At 41.5% G+C, this 13,410-nt stretch overlaps 1 protein-coding gene across 2 annotated transcripts in view; it reads left to right on the top strand.

Annotated features, from left to right (window-relative positions):
• MORN2 (MORN repeat containing 2) overlaps positions 1-12,209 on the top strand; it is a 217,613-nt gene extending 205,404 nt beyond the window's left edge. For both annotated transcript variants that reach the window (XM_078649009.1, XM_078649010.1), the window contains exon 5: positions 11,964-12,209. In XM_078649009.1, coding sequence (XP_078505135.1) covers positions 11,964-12,066 — 103 coding nt within the window. In that variant the 3' untranslated portion in view covers positions 12,067-12,209. The remainder of the gene's footprint in view (positions 1-11,963) is intronic.
• Positions 12,210-13,410: the final 1,201 nt, after the last annotated feature.

The following is a 13,410-nucleotide window of genomic DNA, read 5'->3' as shown; positions in this document are numbered from 1 at the left end:
TAAAGAACTTAATTCTGTAAAGTGCAAATGCCCAAAGGACGATAAATATATGATATGTATCACTATTGATAAAGAATTAGAACCTCAGACCATTAAAAATAGAAGTATAAAATATACTTTCTAAAAAACCATGTCTAAAATCTGACCATGAATAAATATACACAATGCATATATAAATAGTTCTAAAATTTGCCTTTACATAAATATTTGATTACTCTCATATATGAAAAACAGTACTACTCAAGGAGGTATAAAGTAAATCATTCCACTAAGTTCATTTTGCCACATCCTGTCTAAAATACATCTTCCAATCCTTTCATAGAAGCGTATACAAATCTTCGCTATTATTGAGGCTCCTGGGGTGCTTAGAATCAAATTCTAAAATGTATGATGTCTCCAACCTTCTGAGTTTTGATTCTCGATCCTCTCCTCTTTTTTAGGGGCCTACTATGACGTAATATCTTAGGTGTTTGAGCTCATTGTTGTGAATCAACTTAAAATGTCTTGCTACAGAATAACTGTCATCGCTGTTTACAATTGCACGCATATGCTGTAGGACTCTCTTGTGTGCTTGTAGCTTGGTGCTGCCAATATATTTCAAATTACAGCTACATGTCAATACATACACAGCATATTCCGATTTGCACGTAAGATGTTGCTCTATGCTGCATGGCTTGATGTTGAATGCCGTAGTATAGCTAGTTGTGTTGACACCATATTGGCAAGCTTTGCCCCCTGCACATTTAAAAAATCCCTTCCTTGCTGATAGCCACGTGCTTTTAACCCTTGTCTCTAGATTGCTGCTGGTAAGCGAGCTGCCCATACTGTTAGTCTTTCTAAATGTGACAGCCGGATAATTAGGTAGCAGCTTACCAATCACTGGATCCCCTCTCACAATGGCCCAATTTTTTCTTACAATGGACCTAATTTGTTTCTCCTGTCGAGAGAAAGACAAAATCAATCTAGTGGGTTCTGCAGTATCTGTCTTAGCGATGTTTCTATCCTTGCTTTGCAGCAAATCAGTACGTGCCAAGGTTTTAGATTTGGCAATTGCTGCATCAGTAACCTGAGATCCATATCCACTATTCAGGAACCTCTTATGACTTTCATTCTGCTTCTGATTACTATCCTCTTCCCCACTACAAATACGCCTAATGGGTAGCATCTCCCCATAAGGGATGCTTTTGATTAAATGGGGAGGATGCGCGCTAGTCGCATGAAGAAGGGTATTCCCAGCAGTGGGTTTCCTGAAAAGGGTTGTAGACAGTTTATTGTAGATCACTTGTATTTGGACATCAAGTAATGTGACTGTGTCCCTACTGATGTTACTGGTAAAGTGCAAATTGATTGAATTAACACTCAACAAATTTATGACCTCAGTGGCACTCTCCAATTCGCCATCCCAAACTATAAATAAATCGTCAATGTACCGTAGCCACGTCGCGATATTAGTGTGGTATGTCTGGTCATGTTGTCGCATAAGGACCAGCTCCTCCCACCAGCCCATAAATAAACAGGAGTAACTGGGGGAGAAGCTGGCCCCCATGGCAACACCCTGAATCTGCTGGTACATTTTGCCATCGAACAAAAATTAATTATTTTCCAAACAGAACAGTAACATTTTGAGCAGCATGTTAGTATGTTGCGCATAGATAATTGGCCTACTCATCAGAAAATATTCAACTGCCTTCATACCATCCTTATTTCTAATACAGGTATATAAGGAGGAAACATCAAGCGCAATCAATAAATATGAAGCTTTCCATTCAATGTTACAAATCTTTCTCAAAAAGTCACTAGTGTCCTGCACAAATGATTTGAGACTCTTTACACAGTCTTGCAGGAAAAAATCTATGTATTTTGATACAATTTCAAGTAGACCATCACAGGCAGCTATAATAGGTCTTCCCGGTGGTTTCCTAATATTTTTATGAACTTTAGGTATAAAATAAATCACCGGGATGGTTGGATGTTCTTTTTTAAGGTATTTGAACTCCTCCCAACTCAAAAGACCCTTGCTCCTCCATGCAAGCAGTTGCGAGAATAAAAGCTCCTGGGTGTCTGTAAACTTAGTAGGTGAAATCCGTCGGTAACATTCCACATCTTTGAGCTGTTTATGCGCTTGTTCCAGGTATTCTTCGAGGAGCCATAACACGATATTTCCTCCCTTGTCGGAATTACGTATAATGACTTGGTGATTCTTTTTGAGTTTGTCGATAAGTTGATGATATTTTCTAACATGATTTGTATATTTCATTCTAGCGCTATTGATGGACATTTTGAGCTTCTTTATTTGTGCCACTAATTGTTCATTAAAAACATCAATAGAGTCCCTTGCCATGATTGGGACGAATTTGGACTTTGGTTTAAAAGGCGTATACGGTTTAGCATTGGTTCCATCTAGTTGGTGCTGCTGAGTGTTTTCCAAATTTTCCTTGCCACTTTGTCTGCCAGCTCCAGATTCCAACCCTCACTTTGCGCCAAGCTGTGCATGTCCCTAAGTAGCTCATAGTCCGAGTTTAATAACCCAGGCATGCTAGATTCTTGATATGGGATGGCGTCATCATTGTTGTCCCTCTGTTTGCCTTTTTGAAGATGGAATTTTTTAAGCTTGTGCTTCCGTATAAACCTATAGATGTCCGCTATTGTCCTTGGATAGTTGAAATTCGATTCCGGACAAAACTATAGCCCTAGTGGCAGAAGTTGTTTTTCAGCAGCAGTTAAATCAATGCCAGCCAGATTTATAATGGTATTAGATTCCTCGGTGTTGGTTTCATGATTGGTCACGCTCTATTTTTCTGATATTATCTGCGTTTCCCCTGCCTCTCCCGCGCTTCCCCGCATCTTCTCCTTGCCTTCCTGCGCTCCCTTCTTCTACGGGTGTTCCTGCTTGGGCAGGGGTTTTGTTGCATGGTCTCAAAGTTTCTCTTCGGCTGCGCTTTAAAATTTCCAACTCTTCCCCCAAGGTTAGTTTAACATTTCTAAGCTTCGGTCTCTTAGCAGGATTATCAGATTCCGATCCGCTCTCCACCGCGGAACTTAGTTCTGACGCTGATGGTGATTCCATAGGTTTATATCCCTTCCGCAATTCATCAGCCTCAGCAGACCGTTTACTGACTGTGGCACTTCTCATCGAATCGTATCGCCTCGCGAAAGTAAAAATGTGCCCATTCGCGTATATATGTACTTGCAAATGCTTGTGTACAGCCGCCGCGAACTACTAAGCAGCGGGCGCGTCGTCGAGCAGACCACCCAAGCTCAGTCCGTACAATCCGAAACCCACGTGTCAGCACCCAATGAATGATGACGCCATGTCTTGACAATTCATTTAGATTTTAATTGTCGGCTGATCGGACGCGTTTCGCCTGAACCAGTAGGCTTGCTCACCAACATTGTTTTGTCAAAATCCACCATTTTTTATATGATGTGCATGTGACGTGTCACGTGTAAAACTACTACCACAGTATAATGGAAGACAGACTCGTAGTTTGTCAACTCAATCTGGTTACAAACTTAAGTTAGTGTGTGTTACAAATTAACTTATGGAGCAATATAGAAATCAATAATATAATGCATACAATTACATTCTACTAGAAAATGCAGTTGTGCAATAACGCCCCCCGCTTATTCGAGCCCACCAAAAAACACACAAATTGCCCCCACCTATTATGATCTCAGAATGGGTCAAATTTTGCCATGCGGTATTCACGCGATCGCTGTTTGGGCTGTGCCTTCTTAACTACACAAACCCCTCTGCAGTTACACCCCAGTACATTGCCCTAACACTTCCAGATTATCGTATTGTTGAGAACCTTGTAGACTTTGACATACGGACCAAAGAACTTTCAAGTTCTAATATTCATTTAAAATATAACCCACCCGAACAAACCATATACAGGAGCTCATCTCCCCATAATGAGATAGATTGAAGGTTGCTCTCTCCCGTAGGAGCTTCAGGGGAGCAACACAGGACATTAGCCAGTGAGGGGGCTAACAAAGTAGTACTATTCCCATCCCCACCAGTATCATCCATAATACCCACACCCCTGCTTAGTGTAGTGGGACAGCTGAAGACCATGGGAGTCACAACTAACTGGGCCAACATATATATGGAGCATCACCATAAAACTTCCACCTTAGACATAATGTCCTGGAATATAGCTGGTTTAGGGAAAGGGGGGGCATCTCCAGAACGGCAAACTTTTATTGACCAGCACAATTAGTCTTTTTCAAGAAACATGGCTAGTGGACGCTGTCTTCCATCTAGGGTATATAAATTATCATATTCCAGCCATAAGAGGGGGCAAAGGTCGTCCATCCGGGGAGCTTACAATCTGGGTCAGACAGGCCACTTGTCCAAAAATACGAGAATGACATTCTTGCCATCCGGCTACTGGGTGGTCCGCTTGGGAACATTGATGTTTACAATGTCTATGCCAGAGGGCTTAGTGGGGGCAAGAGATCAGAAGTCCTAGCTTCACTAGATGCCCTCTTAGATAAATGGTCTCAAGATTCTTTAGTGATAGTCGCAGGGGATTTCAATTCGACCTTTGAGCCCCTAGGCATTGAGGAACAGGAACTCGTGATGGAGGAAGACGCCCAGTGGGGAATCCCAAACCTTGAACTAGCACCCATCAAATGCTGGTCAGATGCTGCAATTCAAATTAAAGCTATAACCTTAGAAAAAGGGCTGCGGGCAGCTACTGGAAGAACTCCATCAGACAGGAACAGGGCTAATACTTTTAATAATGGCCGCAGCACTAGTCGTATGGACTATATGCTAATTTAAAACTCTGGCATGCTCTTTTGGATATGGTAGTAAGGGAAAAGTTATCATTATCCTGTATGCACTACTTTCAAATCTTTGGCCAACCAAATACCCTTACCATTTGAAGACTGCTTAATTACCCGCGATCTGGTTCCCACAAATGATCTGAGACACATGAAGTGGGAAATGGTTTTAAAGAGACTAGATATCATAGCTGCTATTGATGTTGTAATACAGCTCATATATGTCAGTGTTTCCACCAATTGTCACAGTAAAAATAGAGAAGAGTTCTTGTCCTTGTGATTCAGTTCCAAGGTTTATTCTTGTTCACTGGAAACGTTCACACAGCCAACATGTGTTTCGTCGTAATTGGGAATGTAACCCACGACTTTTTCAAGGCTATTTCCAGGTCTGTATTTTCTTTAGTGTAATGCGGTGATACTTCCAACCCGCATATGGGTTCTACGGGGGACTTCAGTTGTGTTCCCGGTAGGGAATTCAATAATCTTTTGTGGCTCCAATTCAGTTGCGATGGCTTTCGCCTATAGTATTCGTTTATTAAGGTCTCAATTGGTCCCCCGTTCATTCGTAGCGTGTCCGCTCGAGTACTCGTTGGAAGTATCACCGCATTACACTAAAGAAAATACAGACCTGGAAATAGCCTTGAAAAAGTGACGTGACGCATTTTTACTGTGGCAATTGGTGGAAACACTGACATATATGAGCTGTATTACAATCATACGTGTGCTAGGGAGTATTGTAGCTTTGAGGCATTAGCCAAGTTTAAAAGGAATAGTGGTTCCTTTTTACCCTGTATCACCGTCAAATAAATTAGCACTAATCATATTGTGTTATCTTCTAAGAGGCGCCAAACAACCTATACCAAACCACTGTCGAGTCCAGTTTGCTATTGATGTTGAATCAGAGCAAATCTTAGCTGAAGTAGAGGCCTTGTTACCTCCTCTGACTCGTCATCATTGAACTATGTAACTGTATTACACAGCACATTTTTAAAGAAATTGCGCTCTCATTTCATCAGAGAATATAGGCCTAGGAGCACCCCCCAAAAATACGTGCCTCTGGTTTAATGATGCCTGTAAAACTGCTTATCAACACCTTAGAGAAGTGATCAGAACGAAAGATCCTAGTAGCCAGGACTGATTATAGGAGGGCCCAGAAGAAGGCAAAAAAGGAATGGGACGAAATGAGATGGGTGGATCTTAGATCGGCCTGCGCTAACAATGACTCACAACGATTCTGGAATATGGTCAAATGGGGCAGGGGGCATCGGCCCCAACCACAGAATCATGTAGCCCAGGACCAATGGGTAACTCATTTTGAACGTCAATATGCCAATAGGCCGGAAGAAGCTAATGTCACAGTCTTTGCTCATAAATATTACATTGACAAGGTCTTTACCACAGCAGACGTTGACACAGCCCTTAATTCAAGCATGGGGAGGGGGGCAGGGCACAGAGGATAGACGGAAGCCCCGCGGACATCTTTCTTTATGAGTCCTGATGGAATAGGTACTTCCTGGCTCTGCCAAATGCGATCGCCCTCGGGGTTCCTGTCCCTGACTCCTGGAAAGGGGCTGGGATTATCCCATTATAGAAAAAGGGTGACAAGTCCCTCCCAAGAAACTACAGCCCAATCAGCCTTATCGACTCCATTCAAAAGACAGTAGCTCGATTGGTGCTGGAAAAGGTTCACGACTGGACTGAGGAACAGGAGATTCTCACCCCATTACAGGCGGGTTTCCGGAACCATATTAGCACAATAGATTAAGTATTCCGGTTCAGGCTATTAGATTGGCGCACCGTGGTCTTGGACAAGGGCAGCATGTATGCTGCCTTTGTTGACCTTAAGTCAGCTTTTGACCTGGCTTCGCCCAGCAAGCTTTAGGTTGTTTTGCAGGACCTAGGGCTACCGCCTGAACTGTTCACCCTAATAGGGCGCCTCCACGAAGACAATCTTGCCCCAATACCCTTGGGTAGGCAGGGAAACGTCACCAGTCCTTTTCCTGTAGCGAAGGGGGTTCGCCAAGATTGCGTACTAGCCCCCACTTTATTTTCTCTTTTTATCAATGGTATTACTGAGTTTTTATCATCAGTACAGACCAATGCCCCAGTCCTTGCGGGCTCTGCAATTTCCATCCTAATGTTTGCTGACAACTCTTTGATCATTTACAAAACCCCTAGTGGACTACAACAAGCGTTAATTCTTTTTGAAGAATTCTGCTCGATACGGGGACTAGATACCAATGTGTCTAAGACGAAATGTATGACTTTTAACTAACGCAGATCCTGCACAGGCAATATATTCTTTGATAAGAAACCTCTCAAACAAGTCAACGCATTCACCATCTGGGGGTTATCCTACAAAAAGATATGAAATGGGGGCACCAGATAGACACCGCCTCGCTAAAACACCAGTAATTATCAGGGGTCATACATAGAGAGTTTGTTGCCTCCCTGACAAAGCCCATCAGTCCTACCCTGCAAATGTATAATATGAAAGTGGTTAGCTCAGTGCTATATGGGGCGGAACTATGGTGGTTCGGAAACCTGTCCAAGTTAACACTTGCTGAAAACAGATTCCTAAGAGACATTACCAACCTCCCTTAAAGCACCCCGGTTTCCACTTTGTGTACAAGATCTGGGTAGGAAAGCGCTAGCAGACTTAGCAAGGCTGCGCCCTATCTTGTATTGGCGCAGAATATGGTGTACGGCAGAACTGTCAGCATATGCTGCAAGTCTCAGATCAGTTCAAAGATATATCAGCTGGCTGAGAGCGGTCAGAGTTTCTTTGGCGAGTTTCGATCTGTCAGAATTGTGGGAAAACCCATCATGCAGATTTCCCCCCAAAGAGATCATAAAAGAAAGATATTGGGAAGTGACCTACATCAATAAGCACAGAGATAGTGACCGGTCATCATTAACTGGGGCTTTCTTAACAATAAAACCTTGGCCTAGCCTGGAACAGTACTGGGATGCTATTTCCAAACCTTTTGATCGGAAGTTGTACTTCCAGTACAGAGTGGGAACCCTACCAGTAAGAGCATACATAGCTAAGTGGGCTGAGTCAGGAAACAGCAAGTGTCCCTTCTGCAATGTAGGGGATGAGTCATACATCCACGTTTTGTTTGTCTGCCCTGCCTACACAGGACCCAGGAAGACGTTGCTAACTCCAATCTGTAGAAACCTGGGCACTAGAACTTGTAGTGTTGCTTTAAGAATATTGTGTACCGACACGTCGCCATGTATCACAATAGCAGTAGCCAAGTTCCTTAGCTGGATGTGCATAATTAGATCACATTCTGTAGATGTTACATGAAAATTTGCCAGGTTTTATTTATCTGAGTCTTACCGAAATATCTCTATGGCGTTGATTGAAGTAAAGATGTTTTAGCCATCTATTTATTAAGGCTCTTCTGAAAACTTTTCTAATGCTCTTAACTGTATCATGTGTTTTGTATGAAATTTTTAGTTTTTACCATTATGAATTAATGCATTTTAATCTTTTTAATGTGTGAAAATTCATTGTTGTTTTTGATTGGCTTTTATGACAAAACTGTTGAATAAAACTTTTTGGGATTGGATTGGAATCACAACAATACCACCTGCATTCATTCATATTATTTGCCATCCCCAAGAGCATAATGCCACCCTTTTTGAAAACTTGAACAATCTTATTGCATCCAAGATGTTTCACAACAGTCAATGTTCCCCTAGGAGATATCAATAGCCATAGGAACATCAGCCAAAAACCTATTTGCTTCAGCGCTAAAAGAAACTTGCTTACTTCATTATCTTTCTCAATTAGTAAAATAGTGTCCATACTGACTGACTACAGGGAGCCTCTGTCATTGCACTCTGCACTTTCGCCCAGATTTCTGGGTGTTTCTTTGCTGGCCCAAGTAGGAGGGGACACACCGCAGATCAGGCGCAGGAGCGCCATAAAAACCAGTGAGGCGTCCCGCAGCGTGGGAGCCTCTGTCATTGCACTCTCCACTTTTTCCCGGATTGCTGGGTTTTTCTTTGCCGGCCCAAGAAGGAGGGGCCACGCCACAGGTCCGGCACAGGAGCGCCATAAAAACCAGTAAGGCGTCCCGCAGCACTTTGACCGTCAGAGTCCCCCTCCCCCCGCCTTGGTTTTACGGTTTTCTGCATTGGAGAGTCTGGATATTTGGATATCCCATTCTAAGCAGCAAGTTCAACCAAGGATATAACTTAGGCCTCTTTCCCCCATACTGCCGCCACTTCCCAAAGGATGGATCGCATCTGATTCTCGATGCAGGAGAGCCATAAATCAACAACTAGAGTGCCACTGTGGGCCTGTCCACGTCTGTTTTTGAGGAAGAGGCAAGGTACTATTCCTTGCGGTTTATTTCAGTCCTGTGTTATCGGCGTATAGCGCATGGTCCCAACAGGAAGGACCTGCGCTATAACTTATTTAAGTTTGTACTTATTTTGTTAGTATCAGCACAGGCGTTCCTTCTATACGTTTTGATGTATTAATGCTTTGAGGCCAAATCTATAGACACTGTCGATATTGTGGCCAGTTAAGTTGAGAACTTGTGTCGCTTAAACCTGCTAAAAGATGGGAAAAAGACAGGCGACAAACAACCAACCATCAACGTTAACAAAGACTACGGGGACTCCAGATCGAAACGCCGTCGACACACTACACTATAGGTTTTGACTATATTACTAAAAAAGTCACAATAGTGCAAACTTGTATTATTGATCTGCTTATTGGGATTCTTTGCAGATTGCTTGTTCTTGCCTAAATCCCTTCTTCCTATGTATGTCACACTTGTCTATATGTGTTAGTAGGACACAGGCCGTGTCCCACTTGATATTGTATGGACTATCTGACTACACAATTGTATATATATTATTATTTATTGATTTGAATTATCCCTTCACTGTCTAGGGACCATTGTCCTTTGAAATAAATTATTTTAATATGACATTTTTTAATAAAGTGTTAGCAAACTTCTTACCAATGACACTACAAAACAGCGTCAGTTCTGTAAAAAATATTAAGTGATTTTGTTGTATATGCTTTTATGATTTTATTGTAAGAAATTGAATACAGCTTTATTGATTGATTGATTGATTGACTGACTACAGTTGTAACACCCTGGATCTTATATTTTCTCATTCAAATATTATCATTCTTGGCAATCACTGAAACCTAATTGAAATGACTGCTATGTATTACCATTCTGCTTTACCCTGCTACACCCTCAGAATAAAGGGAAAATGTCAATGTCAATTAATCAACAACCACTAAAAAGCATTTCCATGCAGTGACTATGTCAAGAACTTAAAGCCATGTCAAAATCTCTGATCCCACTTTCTACTAAAACCCTCACTAATCACAACAACCAAGCTATCATACATTCTGTAAATAAGTTTGCCACAGGTCCGGCACAGGAGCGCCATAAAAACTAGTAAGGCGCCCCGCAGCACTTTGCCTGTCAGAGTCCCCCCCCCCTTGGTTTTTCGGTTTTCTGCATTAGAGAGTCTGGATGTTTGAATATCCCATCCTAAGCAGCAAGTTCACCCAAGGATATAACTTAGGCCTCTTTCCCCCATACTGCCGCCACTGCCCAAAGGATGGATCGCATCTGATTCTCGATGCAGGAGAGCCATAAATCAACAACTAGAGTGCCACTGTGGGCCTGTCCACGTCTGTTTTTGAGGAATAGGCAAGGTACTATTCCTTGCGGTTTATTTCAGTCCTGTGTTATCGGCGTACAGCGCATGGTCCCAACAGGAAGGACCTGCGCTATAACTTATTTAAGTTTGTATTTATTTTGTTAGTATCAGCACAGGCGTTCCTTCTATAAGTTTTGATGTATTAACGCTTTGAGGCCAAATCTATAGACACTGTCGATATTGGGGCCAGTTAAGTTGAGAACTTGTGTCGCTTAAACCTTCTAAAAGATGGGAAAAAGACAGGCGACAAACAACCAACCATCAACGTTAACAAAGACTACGGGGACTCAAGATCGAAACGCCATCGACACACTACACTATATGTTTTGACTATATCACTAAAAAAGTCACAATAGTGTAGCCTTGTATTATTGATCTGCTTATTGGGATTCTTTGCAGATTGCTTGCTCCTGCCTAAATCCCTTCTTCCTATGTATGTCACACTTGTCTATATGTGTTAGTAGGACCCAGGCCGTGGCCCACTTGATATTGTATGGACTATCTGACTACACAATTGTATATATGTTATTAAACACTGTCCGGCTGGACAGCCAATATAGAATCGATTCATGATCTATATTTATTGATTTGAATTATCCCTTCACTGTCTAGGGACCATTGTCCTTTGAAATAAATTATTTTAATATGACATTTTTTAATAAAGTGTTAGCAAGCTTCTTACCAATGACACTACAAAACAGCGTCAGTTCTGGAAAAAATATTAAGTGATTTTGTTGTATATGCTTTTATGATTTTATTGTAAGAAATTGAATACAGCTTTGTTGATTGATTGACTGACTACAGTTGTAACACCCTGGATCTTACATTTTCTCATTCAAATATTATCATTCTTGGCAATCACTGAAACCTAATTGAAATGACTGCTATGTATTACCATTCTACTTTACCCTGATACACCCTCAGAATAAAGGGAAATAGTCAATGTCAATTATGGAACAACCACTAAAAAGCATTTCCATGCAGTGACTATGTCAAGAACTTAAAGCCATGTCAAAATCTCTGATCCCACTTTCTACTAAAACCCTCACTAATCACAACAACCATGCTATCATAAATTATGTCAATAAGTTTGCTCCTGCCGCCTATAGATTCGTCAGGAAAAAGCCTCCACCCCCGTACATAAAATAATCTGCAACCAGCAGGAAAACAATTAGAAAATAGTTAGAGATAGACTGGTGAAGGTTTAAAACCTCTGAAAAGAACAATCAACAAAGGCATGGTTCTCCTCAACCTAAGTCATTTTTTTTCGAAAAGGTCACTTGTGATGATTGAGGTGTGGAATTCTCTACTGTTTTGTTTTTGTGAGATGAATGTTGGCATATATGAAGGTTATTGCATTTAATATTACTGTACATAACAATATGCTGAACTGGACATTGAACATTTCATTTTAAAAGACTCCAAACTCCCAACGTGAATAGACAGATGTGTCCTTATTTTTGCAGATTGGAAGGAGAGGGGGACTTTGTTGATACCCAGGGGCTTGAATGGAGAGGCACGTTTCATAAGAGAGCAGCACCGGGGTTGAAACTGAAGCTTGCTATGTAGATCTCCATCAAAACCAAAAGAAAGCTTAAATTGTGCCTTGATTTTGAAACTGAAGCTTGATAAACACCCGACGATAGTATTGAAACCAAACCTCGAAATCTACGCATCGGGCAAGAAAACTGGACCTTGAAATGCAGACATTGGACAATACAAATAAAATTGAGTCATGAAAAGCAGGCACTAGGCATTTAAATGTAGACACCCCACATGAAAGTTATCTTTCGCTAAAGAAAAGGGTTTGTGATGGACTCAATATTATTTGAGGTCACTTTTTTACAATGTGGTCTTTGCTGATCATAAATTGCAAATTAAAGTGTGATTAACATAATTATATCAATGTGTTGTTTTGTTTGTTTCATGGTGAAATATGTTGGCATTAGAAGATTGAGAAGACTAAGTCAGGAGAAAAAAGAAAACTATAGAAGTACTAAGGTGATAAGAAAGCTGGACAAGTGCAAATCATGTGGGATTTAAACATAAACTCTAGCTTTAAATGTTATTTGCTTAAAAGTACAGATATGATCATGGTCATTTGCAGTGTTGGCTGAGATGTTGTTTTGTTTCATATTAGAGACTGCTTCTCATCCTCCCATGCCTCAATCTATGTCACACAGTGAACCTGTAAGTTGACTATTTTCTTCATGACTGGGAACATAAGCAATGCATTGACTTAAAAATCATGTTTAGTTTATCTGAGTTTGTTGGTTTTGTCATTCCATTGCAGCCAAAGACATGTCAATCACTACAGAAAACTCTTGACTCTGTCTCCTGTTCCCAAACTTGCAACAACTTTCTTATACTTTTAAATATTTGCATCTTGAGGGTAGGTGGCAGGAATTCAAATGTGCCAATGATAGTAACCGACCCTAAACGGTTCTGGAATGTGGTAAAATGGGGTAGGGGTGAGATGGCACACCCACCGGAAAATCATGTTGAACCCGATGCATGGGTTAGTAATTTTTCCTCTCAATATGCTGATGCTGATGATAACTCACCTTTCCCGATCTTCTCTTTCCCGGCTGGTGGGGTATTCAATTAGGCAGATCTTACTGCCTTAACAGGGGGCAGAGCTCCCAGGCTAGATTGCATTCCTGCTGATGCTTTCCTGTATGATAGACAAAGATGGACTAATTATATATTACTACTTGCCAATGCTACAGCTCAAGGTGCACCACTACCAGCTACCTGGTGGGGGGCGGAGAAAATCCCCATATATAAAAAAAGGTGACAACTCTATGCTGGGTAACTATTGGCCAATAAGCCTCATAGACTCTATACAGAAAGTGATCGCTAGGCTTGTTTTGGCCAAGGTCGAGACATGGATTGAGGCAAAGTCCATCCTCA

Source organism: Lissotriton helveticus, chromosome 6, assembly GCF_964261635.1.
Source record: "Lissotriton helveticus chromosome 6, aLisHel1.1, whole genome shotgun sequence".
Classification (NCBI taxonomy): domain Eukaryota; kingdom Metazoa; phylum Chordata; class Amphibia; order Caudata; family Salamandridae; genus Lissotriton; species Lissotriton helveticus.
The sequence above is the reverse complement of the archived record's forward strand: the minus strand, read 5'-3'. Positions and strand labels throughout refer to the sequence as shown.